The sequence below is a fragment of the Toxorhynchites rutilus genome, chromosome 3 (assembly GCF_029784135.1).
Source record: "Toxorhynchites rutilus septentrionalis strain SRP chromosome 3, ASM2978413v1, whole genome shotgun sequence".
NCBI lineage: Eukaryota > Metazoa > Arthropoda > Insecta > Diptera > Culicidae > Toxorhynchites > Toxorhynchites rutilus.
The window spans coordinates 158,788,456-158,801,620 of NC_073746.1; the positions used below are offsets into that span (position 1 = coordinate 158,788,456).

At 37.0% G+C, this 13,165-nt stretch overlaps 1 protein-coding gene across 3 annotated transcripts in view; it reads left to right on the plus strand.

The window, feature by feature from the left end:
* The first annotated feature begins 4,186 nt into the window (after positions 1-4,186).
* LOC129777633 (putative uncharacterized protein DDB_G0286901) overlaps positions 4,187-13,165 on the plus strand; it is a 30,876-nt gene continuing 21,897 nt past the window's right edge. Inside the window, exons 1-2 of one of the 3 annotated variants that reach the window (XM_055784012.1) lie at positions 4,187-4,614; positions 8,706-8,903. In XM_055784012.1, coding sequence (XP_055639987.1) covers positions 4,612-4,614; positions 8,706-8,903 — 201 coding nt within the window. In that variant the 5' untranslated portion in view covers positions 4,187-4,611. Of the gene's footprint in view, positions 4,615-8,261; positions 8,587-8,705; positions 8,904-13,165 lie in introns of those variants that run through there. The other 2 variants (XM_055784011.1, XM_055784013.1) reach the window with 2 other exon arrangements.

Consider the following 13,165-nt stretch of genomic DNA (forward strand, 5'->3'; position numbering starts at 1 on the left):
CAAACTGCGTTCGACATACATGTCAAAATCGGAACTTAGTGCCTGAAGTTCATTAAATCAAGCAAACTCGCGGTTCGAGAAGTACGTATATTTGAAAGATGCAAACTTCAGAAGGAAACGTAAAATAGAATAATCGTTTGATAATTCTTCTGTTCACATATTTTGTCCTAGGCATCATACCAACCTTAAAAGGACTGTCATTAAATAAACTTGTAACGGGGAACATTATCTATCACAATGCATGAATTGACCTTACATGGCATTATACAATCTTTTTACTCACAAAGCAAATATAATGAATTCAACTGAATTCGGGAATTGTTTCATTCCATCAAAAATTTAATCAATAAAAACAAATGATTGCTAAACTAAGGTAGTCCCACGTCAACCTTGCGGTTATATCGTAGATATAACCCACCCATTTTTGTTTCTTCCATATACATTCCATATTGAATGCAAATATATTTTGTTTATAAATCCAAATACATTCTGCTCCACCTCATATGTACTCATTGATTGTCATGCATACCTGTAGCAATTGTTAAATACGTTGTACTGAAGTGACGGAAAATACCATACTGACAAAAGTATTTATAATACAAGGTGAGGCATTTTTATTTTTTTCAGGCGAAATGAACATCAAAATTGACGAATTTACGTTGGATTTACAACCAGATGGCGCAGCGAGAAAATGAGGATGTTTTGTTTTTTTAGTATGAACTTAATTCAATTTTTTTAGAAAAATCAGAATTTATCTTAAAATTTTCCGGTTTCATGTATACTTTCCACGCTGAAAAGGTTAGAAAATCGTCATTTTACAATTTGCTACGTATATTACGAGGAATGGCTTGTTATAAGTATTGTAACTTTAATTTTTTTCAACTAAGTAAACGACGAATAGGGTGTTTTGACTTTGGTAAAATCGCTTGTTGAAACCATCGGCAATATACAAAACAATAATTTTCTAACCATATATTGACGACATTTAGTGGCTGAAATGAATCTAAATAAAAATAAAATTAATAATTACGACCGAATCGCGCTTTTCAGTGCGTAAAATAAACAAACACCCTCACTTTTGTAGTTCTGAGCTCCAATGTAGGTGTCGCATGAGCTGATTCAGCTTTGCGTAAATTCGTCAATTATGACTGAAAATTAATTTCTCCGTATCAAAATAAGTATTCTATTCAAATGAAAACAGATGGTGGAAAAAATCTCTTATGAAAATTGTTATTGGAGATATTTGTTTATTATAATGAAATGTTTCAGAAAAATATTTTAAATTTAAAGACAAATGGTTTAATAAGAGTCAGTAATATGTGTTTCAAGTAATTAAATAACATGATGTAAAAATGATGTAAACTCAAGGCGCAATTTTGGATACATGGGAAAAAATCGAGAAATCTGTTCGGCAGAATTTGGTAAACAGTATCTTCTTCTTCTTGAATGGCGTTAACGTTCCCTGTGGAATTTTTGCCGTCTCAACGTATTCATTAACTAGCGTCGTTCATTAATACTTGGTTGAGATTTCTATGCCGAATAACACGCCTTGAATGTACTCTAGAGTGGCAAGCTCTAGAATACGCGTGACCACAGAGCAAGCCGGAAGAATTTTCTTTGACGAAAAATCCCCCAACCAGAACGGGAATCGAACCCGAACACCCGGCATGATAGTGTGGGACGCTAACCACTCGGCCACGGGTGCACATCCAAACAGTATGTAAACAGTATGCCAACACGAATTTTCCAGGTTGTTAACTCTCCTACACTCGCAAATCGTGCAAAACCGTAACGCGTATACTCACAGACTGTGTGTGTCTCTGTGATGTTGCTATTGTGTATTTTTAGCGTTATTGATTTTTATTTAAAGAAAAATATATAATTAATTGAAAAAACTCCAGAGATTTTTTTTTCTCATTCAGTTTTAATAGTCAATAAATTCAGCCATCTCATTTACTCTCAGTCTGTTAAGGTGGCCGTACACTGTTTGCCCAGAGGTCAAATATTTGATATTTTTGACAGATAAAGTTTGATTTGATATTTGTACAATCACTATTTTGTTTGCCACTCTTCAATTTTCAACAGTGGTAAACAATATCAAACACCATACATGGAAAAAATCGACTGAATTATTCAAAGTAACCTAACCATGTACCGACAGGTTCGAAGAACAGACTGAAAAAATATTTAAGGCATCCAATAACTGAATATTTGCGTGTCGTATTTTGAGTAGAATATATTTGATCAGTACACGTTGACCAAATTTTATCTGTCAAAAAGAGTCAAATATTTGGCTTCGGTCAAACAGTGTATGAGCACCCTTAGAGCTATGCGCGAGTATAGGAAGGCTAAATGGCAAGGTTACCAAATATTGACACGTAAATCTGCTGATTTTTCTAAAGTTTTGATTGATAATAATTATGAATTTTGAGATGGTCTTATGAAAACTGGACAGCTGAAATTATCATATTGTAGCCCAATAAATAAACTAACGACTCTTTTGAACAAAATTAGCGTTCAATATACTTTATTTTAAGCATTTAATAATATTTGAAAATATCTTGTTGAAATTCTAGATGTTTGTGTTACAACGAAATATATTCAATGAGGGCTTATAGAAGTTGGACAGAGTGTATAAACAAATGGTTCAATAAGAGTTAGGTATGGTTGTTCATGTAACTGAATAACATATTGTAGGAGTTTTTATTGAAATATAAATATTTTAAAACTGGCTTCGTGCCTTTTAATCTGATAGAGATTAAATTATCGAGTTTGGAACCCAAATTATGCCCTTAATCTGAATGTCGCCACCAGACATCGGACATTGCATTTGAACATCACAAAAATTATTGATAGAATGCTGAATTTCAGACACTTATGATAAACCGCTCTCCCTCCCGCCTCAATTAAAACATTTTTCGTTTTCTGTCATCCTGTTTTATTTGCTGCCTTCCTACAAGGTTAGAAACCGAAAGGCTACACCTCCTTTTATTGATCATCTTGCTTTCGCATTGAAGCAACAAAACAAGAATGTCCTGAAGGAAGGCGCGCGGAGTCAAGCCGGGTTCAGACGGTGCGAGCAAGCATACGAGTCGGTCTAGTCAGTTACTGCAGTGCAGCTACTCACACCGTGTGAACACATCATGCCAGTTATTGTCATGTGTGATCCGGCGTGCGAGCTACTTCAAAGTTTTTTGAATTTACTCGCACTCGCATGCTTCAAAACGTCAAAAACAGAATTTAGCGTTCGAATCAGGGATGCCAAATGTAAAGAAATGTCTCTATTTTTAAGATATTTGAAAATATGCGAAGATATTTATAGACTTGAAAATTATTGGAAAAACAAATAAAACCCTCATAGTTTCTTAACGAAATCATTGTTATTCTGTTTTGCACGCTGGCGGGGCACGCTTTCTTTTTGAGATAGTTTTCTGGAGAATGTCTAATATAGAATCATTATCAGGCACAATTTTCATTCAAAATTCACTCACAACTTGCGAAAAAAAGTAAGGTTCTAAGAAACAGAATACATATTCGATTTAAAAAAGTACATTTTCATTCATTATTTTAATTTTTGACGCGTGTGAATAAAATTTTAAAAAGTCTTCTAGACTATCATTTAAAGCATCACATACTTCCGGAATTATCTTAGCTATGGATGCTTTCGAGATTCTAAAAAATATCGACAACAATCTGAACAATATTCCAGAAGAAAGGCATATCAATGTCATTTATATTATCACTCTTGCAGGTACAGCATCCTTCATGAGTGTATCTTGGCGTTGTATTTGTGGAGCAATTAAATTCAACAGTTTTTCCACTTGTTCAGGTGTTATTCTCAACACTGCTCTGTAATCTCTATAAAATTGTGTAATGATACATTCAACTGAAAACCTAAGATGAAAACTACCAATAAAGAAGTCGATTTCGGACCAATCATTTGACAAATTCGGACCTGATTGCTGTTTCTGACTATTTGATGGACATTTGAAAAATCGCCTGGCATCCCAGGTAAACCCGTGCCGTAGTATCTAGTTTCTCGCCAGCAGCTCACACTATGTGAACGGACAAGGCGAGTCAACCAATTGTCAAGCGAGTCCACCGGGTCAGTAGCTGCTCATTGTCAAGTCAGCTACTAGCAACGTATAAATGGGCCTTCAGAGTGGTTCTGGACGTGGATCGCACGCACACAAGCAGCCCAGTGTAGTGAGCAGCTGTTCACTTCATTCTCAATACCAACATTAAGCGAGCAAGAGGAGCGACTGCGAGTGTGTGGTACGAGCTGAACGATATTCTGAACCAAATAACATCCAGCAGTCATCGAAACTGCGACGAAAAAATCAGCTATCATCAAAATTCGCCGTGCGAAAAGAAGAGATTCGGAACGTGCAAATATCCTCGCGGACAGTAAATTTCTGTACAAACTATCCTCACAAACGTACGCAGGGACCGTAGAATGTGCTTTGTGTCAAAATCGTGAAATAGGCCGAATTTTCATCAGTTTATTGCGAAGCACCTAGAAAAACTGGAGTTCGACAGACGTGTGAGGATCAGCAAGGCAGTCCGGATCCGTAGCAGCAGCAGCAGCAGCCCTGAACGAAGCGATTTTGAATGGTGAGTAGTTTCCAGAACTAGCCGTTGTTATCCTGAAACGGAGGAACAATCCACCGGTGGTCAAAATCCGGACACGTGTTGAATGACGCCGTAGGTTGTTCCTCAGCATAGTCGAAAAGAAAAAAAAGCAATCGTAGAATAGGCGACCATTTTTATTTTCTTTTCGTCATCGCCATCAACCATATCGCTCTATTTTGCTCTCACTCGCGCTCACGCGTATTATGTATGCGTGTGTGTGTGTGTGGTTGATTTTATATTCGATCACTTGATAGGGATCCCAATACCGGCGATGTGGTTAACTTTTGTAATGAAAATTTACATTAACATAAAATTAACTAATATTCAATGTTTAAGTTTGACATAGTAAAAGTGATGTTTTTACTATTGTTGCGGTAAAACTGTTTTCAATTTTATGTAGTCTATTCGTACAATTATTATGAATCAGAGCTCCGTTCATTCATGTTCTAACACAAATTTCTATTGTTTCCACCAATCGTCATTATACCAGCGAGGCATTCGCCAAAACATCAAGGAGTTCATTAATTCTATCCCTCGATGAACGGATAAATATGATCATAATCAGGATATGAATAATTTCCTATATTCTTAAAAAAATTTGACAATTCAAAAGAATCAACATTGACGTTTTTATTTAAAGTTAAGTCACGTTTTCGTCATGTTTTTGTAATTCCTGAAAATGAAGTGTCGAGGCACTTGTTCATCTGATAGCCGACATACTGACGAAGTACTTGCAGAATGTGAGGTTGAGGTGCTTTCAATGTTCCATACTCCTCAGGAGAGGCGTGGGGAAGTTGAAGATAGTTGAGCCGAGGCATATCAGGAAACTACGAAAAACGAAGAGACTTGGACCTTCTACGATTCCTTGTTGATGCCATTGAATATAGAGTCTTATGGATTTCTGAATCAGCATCATTTCATCAATATTTCGGTTATTACTCAATCGATTCCTCGCGATCTTCGCATACAATCTTCGTACTCTATGTAGTCAAATGAATTAGCTAACGTATTCAAATTCAAAAATTGGGCTCCGATCTTCCCGGTGGCATAACGAGGAATTTTGTTAGGCAGCTGAACAATTTATGGGCACCGTTCCGAGCTAATCTTTTGATCAATGAAATCAACTCTCTCGGAAGAGTACTTCTAAATGAACCAACCTCGTATAATAAATCCGCCCAGTGTTTACATGGAACGTCTATACGATGGATTCGGATTTTCATAATCAATTCATACCTTACGATGCAACTCATTAAATAGTTTAAGATTAAATAAATCTTGATATCATACATTTGGTCGGTTTTGGTTTTTGCGTTTATGTAATCAACCCTGCACAATCTGTAATAGCTGTCGTATTCCGGAAGTGTAGCCTCATTAACGAAAGCTATATTCTGCTGCTCGCCCTTCAATTGTCTTTATGAAATTTTGACGTCGATCTACTTCAAACATAACACGCGTATAACATCAGGTTCGAAAAGGTTATTTAAAAAAATTGGATGAGTTATATCTATTAAAGAACCGCAAGGTTGACGTAGAACTATCGTTAGATTAGTAATCATTTGTTTGTATTGATTGAATGAAACAATTTTCGCATTCAATTGAATTCAACATATTTGCTTTGTAAGTAAAGAGTTTGAACAAATGCCATGTAAGGTCAATTCATGCGATGTGATAGATTATGTTCTTCTTTACAAGCGAATTTAATGATCGTCCTTTACATTTGATATGATGCCTAGCACTTCCAGAATATGTGAACGGAAGAATTGTCAAACGATCATTGTATTTTACATTTCCCTCTGAAGTTATTGCGTCTCTGCGTTCTTCTGGAACCGTGAATTTGCTTGACTTGATGAACTTCAGGCACTTAGTTTCGACTGAAATGGCGAATTTCTCAGGCTCCTCAGTTTAGAAGTCCGTGTTACAAAAGGTACTCGCAGCTTGCACATATTTGCAATGCCGATTTCCCCAGACACCTGTTTTGAGGTTCATGTTAGGGAAACCCATTTCGGCGGGAACAAAAATACGCCCAACTTGCATGCATTTGCAATGCCGATTTCCTCAGACTCCTTGATTTGAAGTTTGTGTTGAGGGACCCGTTTCACTAATTTTAGAAGGCCCAAATTGAAGAGTACAAATCGAGCCAATCGAAACGTAGCAGTTAAGGTGTTTAGATAACGCTTGAAATTTCACAATTCTTCAATTCTAGATCAACATGTCAAAAGGGTCTATCTTCTTTGATCGATTCTCTTCATCTACATTCTCTTTCATTAATAACTCAGCAGTAACAGGATTTCCTGATGTGTTCGACGACAAGAAGTGAGAAAGGGGACCTTGTTTATCAAACTACATGGCAAAACTGGAGCAAAATATGTCTGAAAGGCCGTGGTTATCGAAAGAGAAAGACGGTGAAGAGAATCGATCAAAGAAGATAGACCCTTTTGACGTGTTGATCTAGAACTGTTTATCTTATGAAAAATAACATTCTATCCATCATGATAGACGTGTAGAAATATTTCCTATCGATTGATGCAAACATCTCTCCAATCTATTAAGAAATGTTCGATTTATACGCATTCAAAATCTTTCATTTCCTACATGTTCTGTGTTTAGGTTTTCATTTTACTCCCAATATATTTCTGTTAGATGTAGTCCCACGTAAAAATTGTTAAAAATTAGCATTTTATAATCACTTACCTCAGTGAATCCTGATTTTTCTCCTCACTAAAAAATTTCACGTTGCATAATAATCACGGGGAATCCTTCTGGCCGTGAGTATCATACTAAAATTCCTTCCCTTCAAGTGTTGACTGTAAGGACGTAGTCGGAATCGTTATTGGCTATTTGATGTTCGAAACACCTGAATTTGCACAATAAAAATGTAATGCTACTCAAGTTCCATGCTCCAATCAAGGTCAATCACGAAGTCCCTGTGGACGAGCAGTGCATTTTTTTGGAGTGCGTCTGTGCACCAAAGCAACAAAGTTAAAAACGTTTTTTTTTGGAAAAGTCCACTATCCGTCCGCAGAGGTCATACAGAAAATTCATGGTCGGTCCCCCCAGTTCGGTTGGGGCTCATTGCGTTAAACACCGGAGGAAATTTGTTGCGTAACGTGACTTGACTGCGGAATGTAGAGATGTGGGTACCTAAATTTCTTTGAAGAAGAAAATCGAAACGAAAATATTCAAAATCCTGGCTCCTGGTACCTGGCACACGTGTTTGGATAGCACGTGGCTTTTCCAAAGGACACAAAGTGCTGTTCTTTGTCCAAACTTTACCGATGTTTTGATGCGACGGTAAAATAGATTATAATAATAAACTCGCTTGAATGTTCTAGTATTGTATAAAATTCCAAAGTAATTCTCAAAATTACAGTTATTGTGTTGCATATATCTAAATCAGCACAGTCCCTACCGAAACACGCCGCAAACCCTAGCCAGCATGACGAAAGACCACGGCAAGTGCCGTCGTGAGCCTTCTCTAATACTACCAGAAGGCCATACGCACCGTGAGAGTGTGAGTGTGTGTGCGCGAACGGGCGAGTGAGCGAGTGAGTGCTATTCGAGGGTAAAAGCAAAGCAACCGATCCAAATCTCGCAGCGGGAGTGTGGTGTTGTGTAGTGAGTTTGTCTTATTCTTTCGTGAACTTGCCAACGTAATCATCGCTATTTTTATTTTTTCTGCCCATATATTTCTTACGGTTTTGCTCTGCACTCTGGACTCCGCAGACTCTACGAATTATAGAGGTCAGAAACTACCGAGTTCCTCGGGGAGCACGATAAGCCTCACGTAAAAAGTGGTATCAACAAAAAGGTGAACTCTCGTGTGCCCTGTTTTGTCTATCGGATGTGTCGTGCATTTGCTTATCGACAGTGAATTTCCATTGCTCGAGGTGGAAAATAAAAACGCAACGGGTGCTGATAAGAAAGCAAAGAAAGAGTGATGTAAAAATGGCGAATGTTCGTTTCTTATGAGTTTCAGAATAGACCGCCCGAAGAAAGCGTTTCGTGTGGTTTAGCGATTTCAAGGATTTTTTATTAAAATCAACGTTCCGTTTCTATTTTTTTTTCTATTCTAGATGGCACTTAACATTGCTGTTCCACTGACAACAGTCGGTGATTTGATGGAGGGTTTCGGATTGCTCTCACCAATTTCACCCCTCAGCGTCGATTGTCGGGGTGTTTCGGCTACCGGAACCCATGGAAAGCAGCAATTGGTCTCACCCGTTGGTAGCGAGTCGAGTGGCGTTAGCTCTCTGGATTCTGATGAGATTAAGGTAAGGTGAAAATGTGTCCATATTCACCGATTGAAGGCCAAAAGGCTAATAAATATGTGACAGCCTCTAATTGACCTAATTTTAATTTGTTTTGTGTTAATTTGCTGAATGCTATCATAGACAAGTTATGATTTTCGGTGCGATTCGAGCAATGTGATGTGTGAATTCTGAAAGCTAGTGTTAATCTCGCACTTGGAGCATCCATACGAGTATCCCCAATTACTCAAATTCTCTGCTTCGGGAAGGTCTGAGACAAAGCATGCAAAAATGCCTCAGCAAGGCAGCTTCTCAACAGGAGCGTAACGCTACCAGAAAAAGCGCCCGTCTTGGCGCGTCTTGACACGAAATGATGTGCCTTTGATGTTGCAAGGATGCAGCCGAGGTCGAAACTCCTTGAGCTGCGCACTGCGGGCAATAGGTGATCTTTCGGTTCAGTTGAGAAAGCGTATTGCTAGCATTTTGAGCACAATTTGCGAGCTGTCCGTCCGAAATCTGCTTCGCAAAAGATGGATGACAGAACTCAATTCAGACTAATCTAACACTAGCTTACTTCTCCTCGAAAAGAAGGAATTCATACACTGCAGAGCGAATCAAGGCGAAAAGAAAACTAAGATGGTATGGACAGAAGGATGCGGGTCAGGTCATATAATCGATTGTGTTTTCATTGAATTCTCCTTCAAGTTATTATGCTTCATTTCAGCAATTGCAAATAAACTGAAATAGGCTGCTGTGCCAGGCTCAATCTGATGTAGTAGATTAATCCGACACTGACGGTATTCAATCCACAAGAACATATATTTCGAAATAATTGTTGAATCTAGAATGATTCTTATTTTTTATTGAAGAAATTTTTAATGTTATGTATTCATAAAGATTATATATCGGCCCAAAGTAAACATTTAAAATTTATTGAGTTAACGAAGAATATTTATTTTATGCAATGAAGCATCTCGGAGACTTTACAGAATGATATGAACGACCAAGAAGAGTATTGGACCCGGCGTTTGTGACGAGTCAATTAAGGTGTTCCAGGCCTGGCATTTTTCTCATTGGGGCACGATTGCTCTTGTTGGCCACTATTGCTCGATTGCTTTTTCCAGGCGTTTGGATTTCTTGTTGGCAGTTAATCCATTGACAACCAAAGTGTGAAAATTATTTTTTACGAAATCAACTTATGTTATTTTGATTATTGTCATTATAGAAACCGCTACCCTAATAATTTTCCCAATTCTCTCAATTGTTATTCCAAGATTTTTTTTTTGTTCTTCTGTTTTCCAGAAAATGAGACAATTGAAAAAAATGCCAAAACGTACTTTTTGTTCCTGTAGGAAATTCAATTAAATGAATTTTGCCCTACATCCCTATTTGTGTTCCTTTATCAAAGTAATACTGTAGAAAAGTTTACATTTCAGATTGCCCATATTCCTGTTTTTTTTTTCAAATATGTTCCAGGTGACCTTCTCAGGTTGCTCACGGATATTTTCCGCCGTCGAGTGTTCGAATGTGTGGAAATAGTCGAGAGATTGAAAACCGCGTTCATGAAATCCCAACACTCAAATCCTAACCGCATTGAATCCTGATTTTTACCTTTCCCCACTAACAACTATCCCTCCCATGAAAATCGCTAGGGAACCACGCTATAGAGGCGACCCTTCTGGCCTTCGGCCGGCGAATATCATATTAACATTCTCTTCCCATGAAACTTGTTGAAACTTGCACAATGAGAATGATTTGCTATTCCCAAAGCGTCATTCGGTGTGTTCTTTGTGCAATTTCGCTGGTTCAGGACAATCACGGAGAGCAACTATGAATTGTACAGTTGTACGAAGTTGTACTCAAGCTAAAGCTCAAAAGTCGAGACAAAAATATTCACCAATATTTATATTTTTTTTTAATATAAAAAAATTGTATAAATATCTAGGACACGACCGCATATTTTCGACGTAGAACTACCCAATTATATTATGCAATTCATTTGTTTATTACTTTGAACATTATTTTAGAATGCATCGAAATTTTAGTAATAGATTATGTTATTCGTTACAAATAAATTTGATGAACGTTTGATCCTAGGCATCAGGACAACCAAAATATGTGAACGATCAAACGATCATTGTAATTCATATTTCCCTCTGAAATTATTGCTCATCTCATGTTTATGTAGTTCTTCAACCACGAAAGTTCATTCACCTCTAGTATCTGAAATAAGGATTTTCCCTGGCTTCTCAGTTAAGAAGTACGTTTTAGGGAAACATTCCGGACTCAACACCAAAAAATACCCCCGACTTGCATGTATATTTGCAAAGCTGATTTCCACAGGTACATCGATTTTGAAGTCTGTGTTGGGGAAACCGTAAATCTGGCCAATCAAAACTCGGCAGTTAGGGCGTTTAGATAACGCTTGGAATTTTACAGTTATTCAATTGTTCATCTCATGAAAAATAACATTTTATTAATTGGGATAGACGCGTAGAAATAATTCCTATTAGTTGATGCAAACATCTTTCCGATCTGTTAAGAAATGTTCGAGTTATAAGCATTCGAAATACGGGTAGGGTTAGCACACAAATCGGCAAAACAAATGTATGGGAAAAAAATGGGTGCGTTATATCTACGATATAATCGCAAGGTTGACGTGGGACTACCTTAGTTTAGCAATTATTTGTTTATCAAACGATTATTCTATTTTACGTTTCCTTCTGAAGTTTGCATCTCTCAAATATACGTACTTCTCGAACCGCGAATTTGCTTGATTTGGTGAACTTCAGGCACTCAGTTCCAATTTTGACATGTATGTCGAACGCATGTTGTTTAATCAATAGGCGTTATGGCAGCAAATGGTTAACAACATTTTGCCTAATCATCAAATGGTATGCGTAGAAATTTCGAGAGCAGAAGATATGAAAGCATATCCTTCAATGCAATAATGAATAACCGAGCCAAAACATTGTGTTCGTACCCGCATTTGTAAACCGTGCTAGGAAAACACTTTGCGGAATGCAAAAAAAAAGCGGGTGCAGAAGTACCCCCGGCTTGCATGAATCAAAAACTTCAACTTCTACTTTTTATACTAAAAAGGATTTGAACTTGAAAGTTCATTCGTCTCTAGTGTCTGCACGATTTCCCCAGGTTCCTAAGTTTAGGAGACCGTGTTAAGGAATCATATTCTAGTTTGCACAAAGGCAAGCGAGTACAAAAGTACTCGATTTTGCAGAGCCGATTTTCCCAGACATCTTGGTTTTGAAGTCTGTGTTAGGCAAACACATTTCAGTAGGATCAAAAATGCCACTGACTTGCATGAAGAGATGTCGGTTAATCGTTCGATTGATTTAAATAATCGAATATCTGAAATTTTAATCGAGTAATCTTGTGTCGAATAATGGGAAATAAAAATATGAATACATCGAATAATTATCACATCAATCGCGATTAATGGAAAAGGGAACTTTTTTTTTTAAATTCAATGAAAAATGTGTTTGACCGTCATGGTGTTTTGTTGAAATTCATCGAATATGCTAAACCATTTACGATTGAAGCATAAAAATTATTCTCTGGTGGTAGAGGAGACTGGGAAGAAGAACTTAGCGTCTGCAGGAGTAAAAGGCGGAATTGAAGGAGGTGGTCTAAGTTCCTGTACTAACGTGGTAATATTCAAACTCAGAGTGCTAAGGAATGGTATATTTTTCTAGTGGTCAATGATTCTATACATATACTTCTTATGAACTAGTAGTTATAGGCACCAAGCAGAAATTTTCAAACAAATCTTCTATTTCAACAACATTCGCAGAACAGGTAATTTTGAACAGAAAAAAATGTATGTTGGTGCAATAAAATATTGTGCATCATTTTCATAGTGTGCTCTTTTTTAAATCATCCGAAAAAAATGATGAAATGGTAAATTTATCATTACTTACTAAAATGCCATTTCATTCAAAAAGCATTATACTGCACCATGTTTATTTTAAAATTATATTTAGTGTAACTTTTAAAATTATGACATCATAGTCATAATAATCATAATAACAATAAATCATCATCATAATTAGAAATGTCTGTTCATTTTGGTTACAAGAAATAAGTATTCGCTCGATTAATCGAATACTGAAAGACAATTATTCGAATGAATCGAATATTTTAAAACGGCCCCACGATTGATCGATAATCGAATAAACGAAAAATTTGGACATCTCTATTTGCATGAATTTGCTATGCCAATTTTCTCAGACACCTTGATTCTGAAGTCTGTGTTAGTGAAACACATT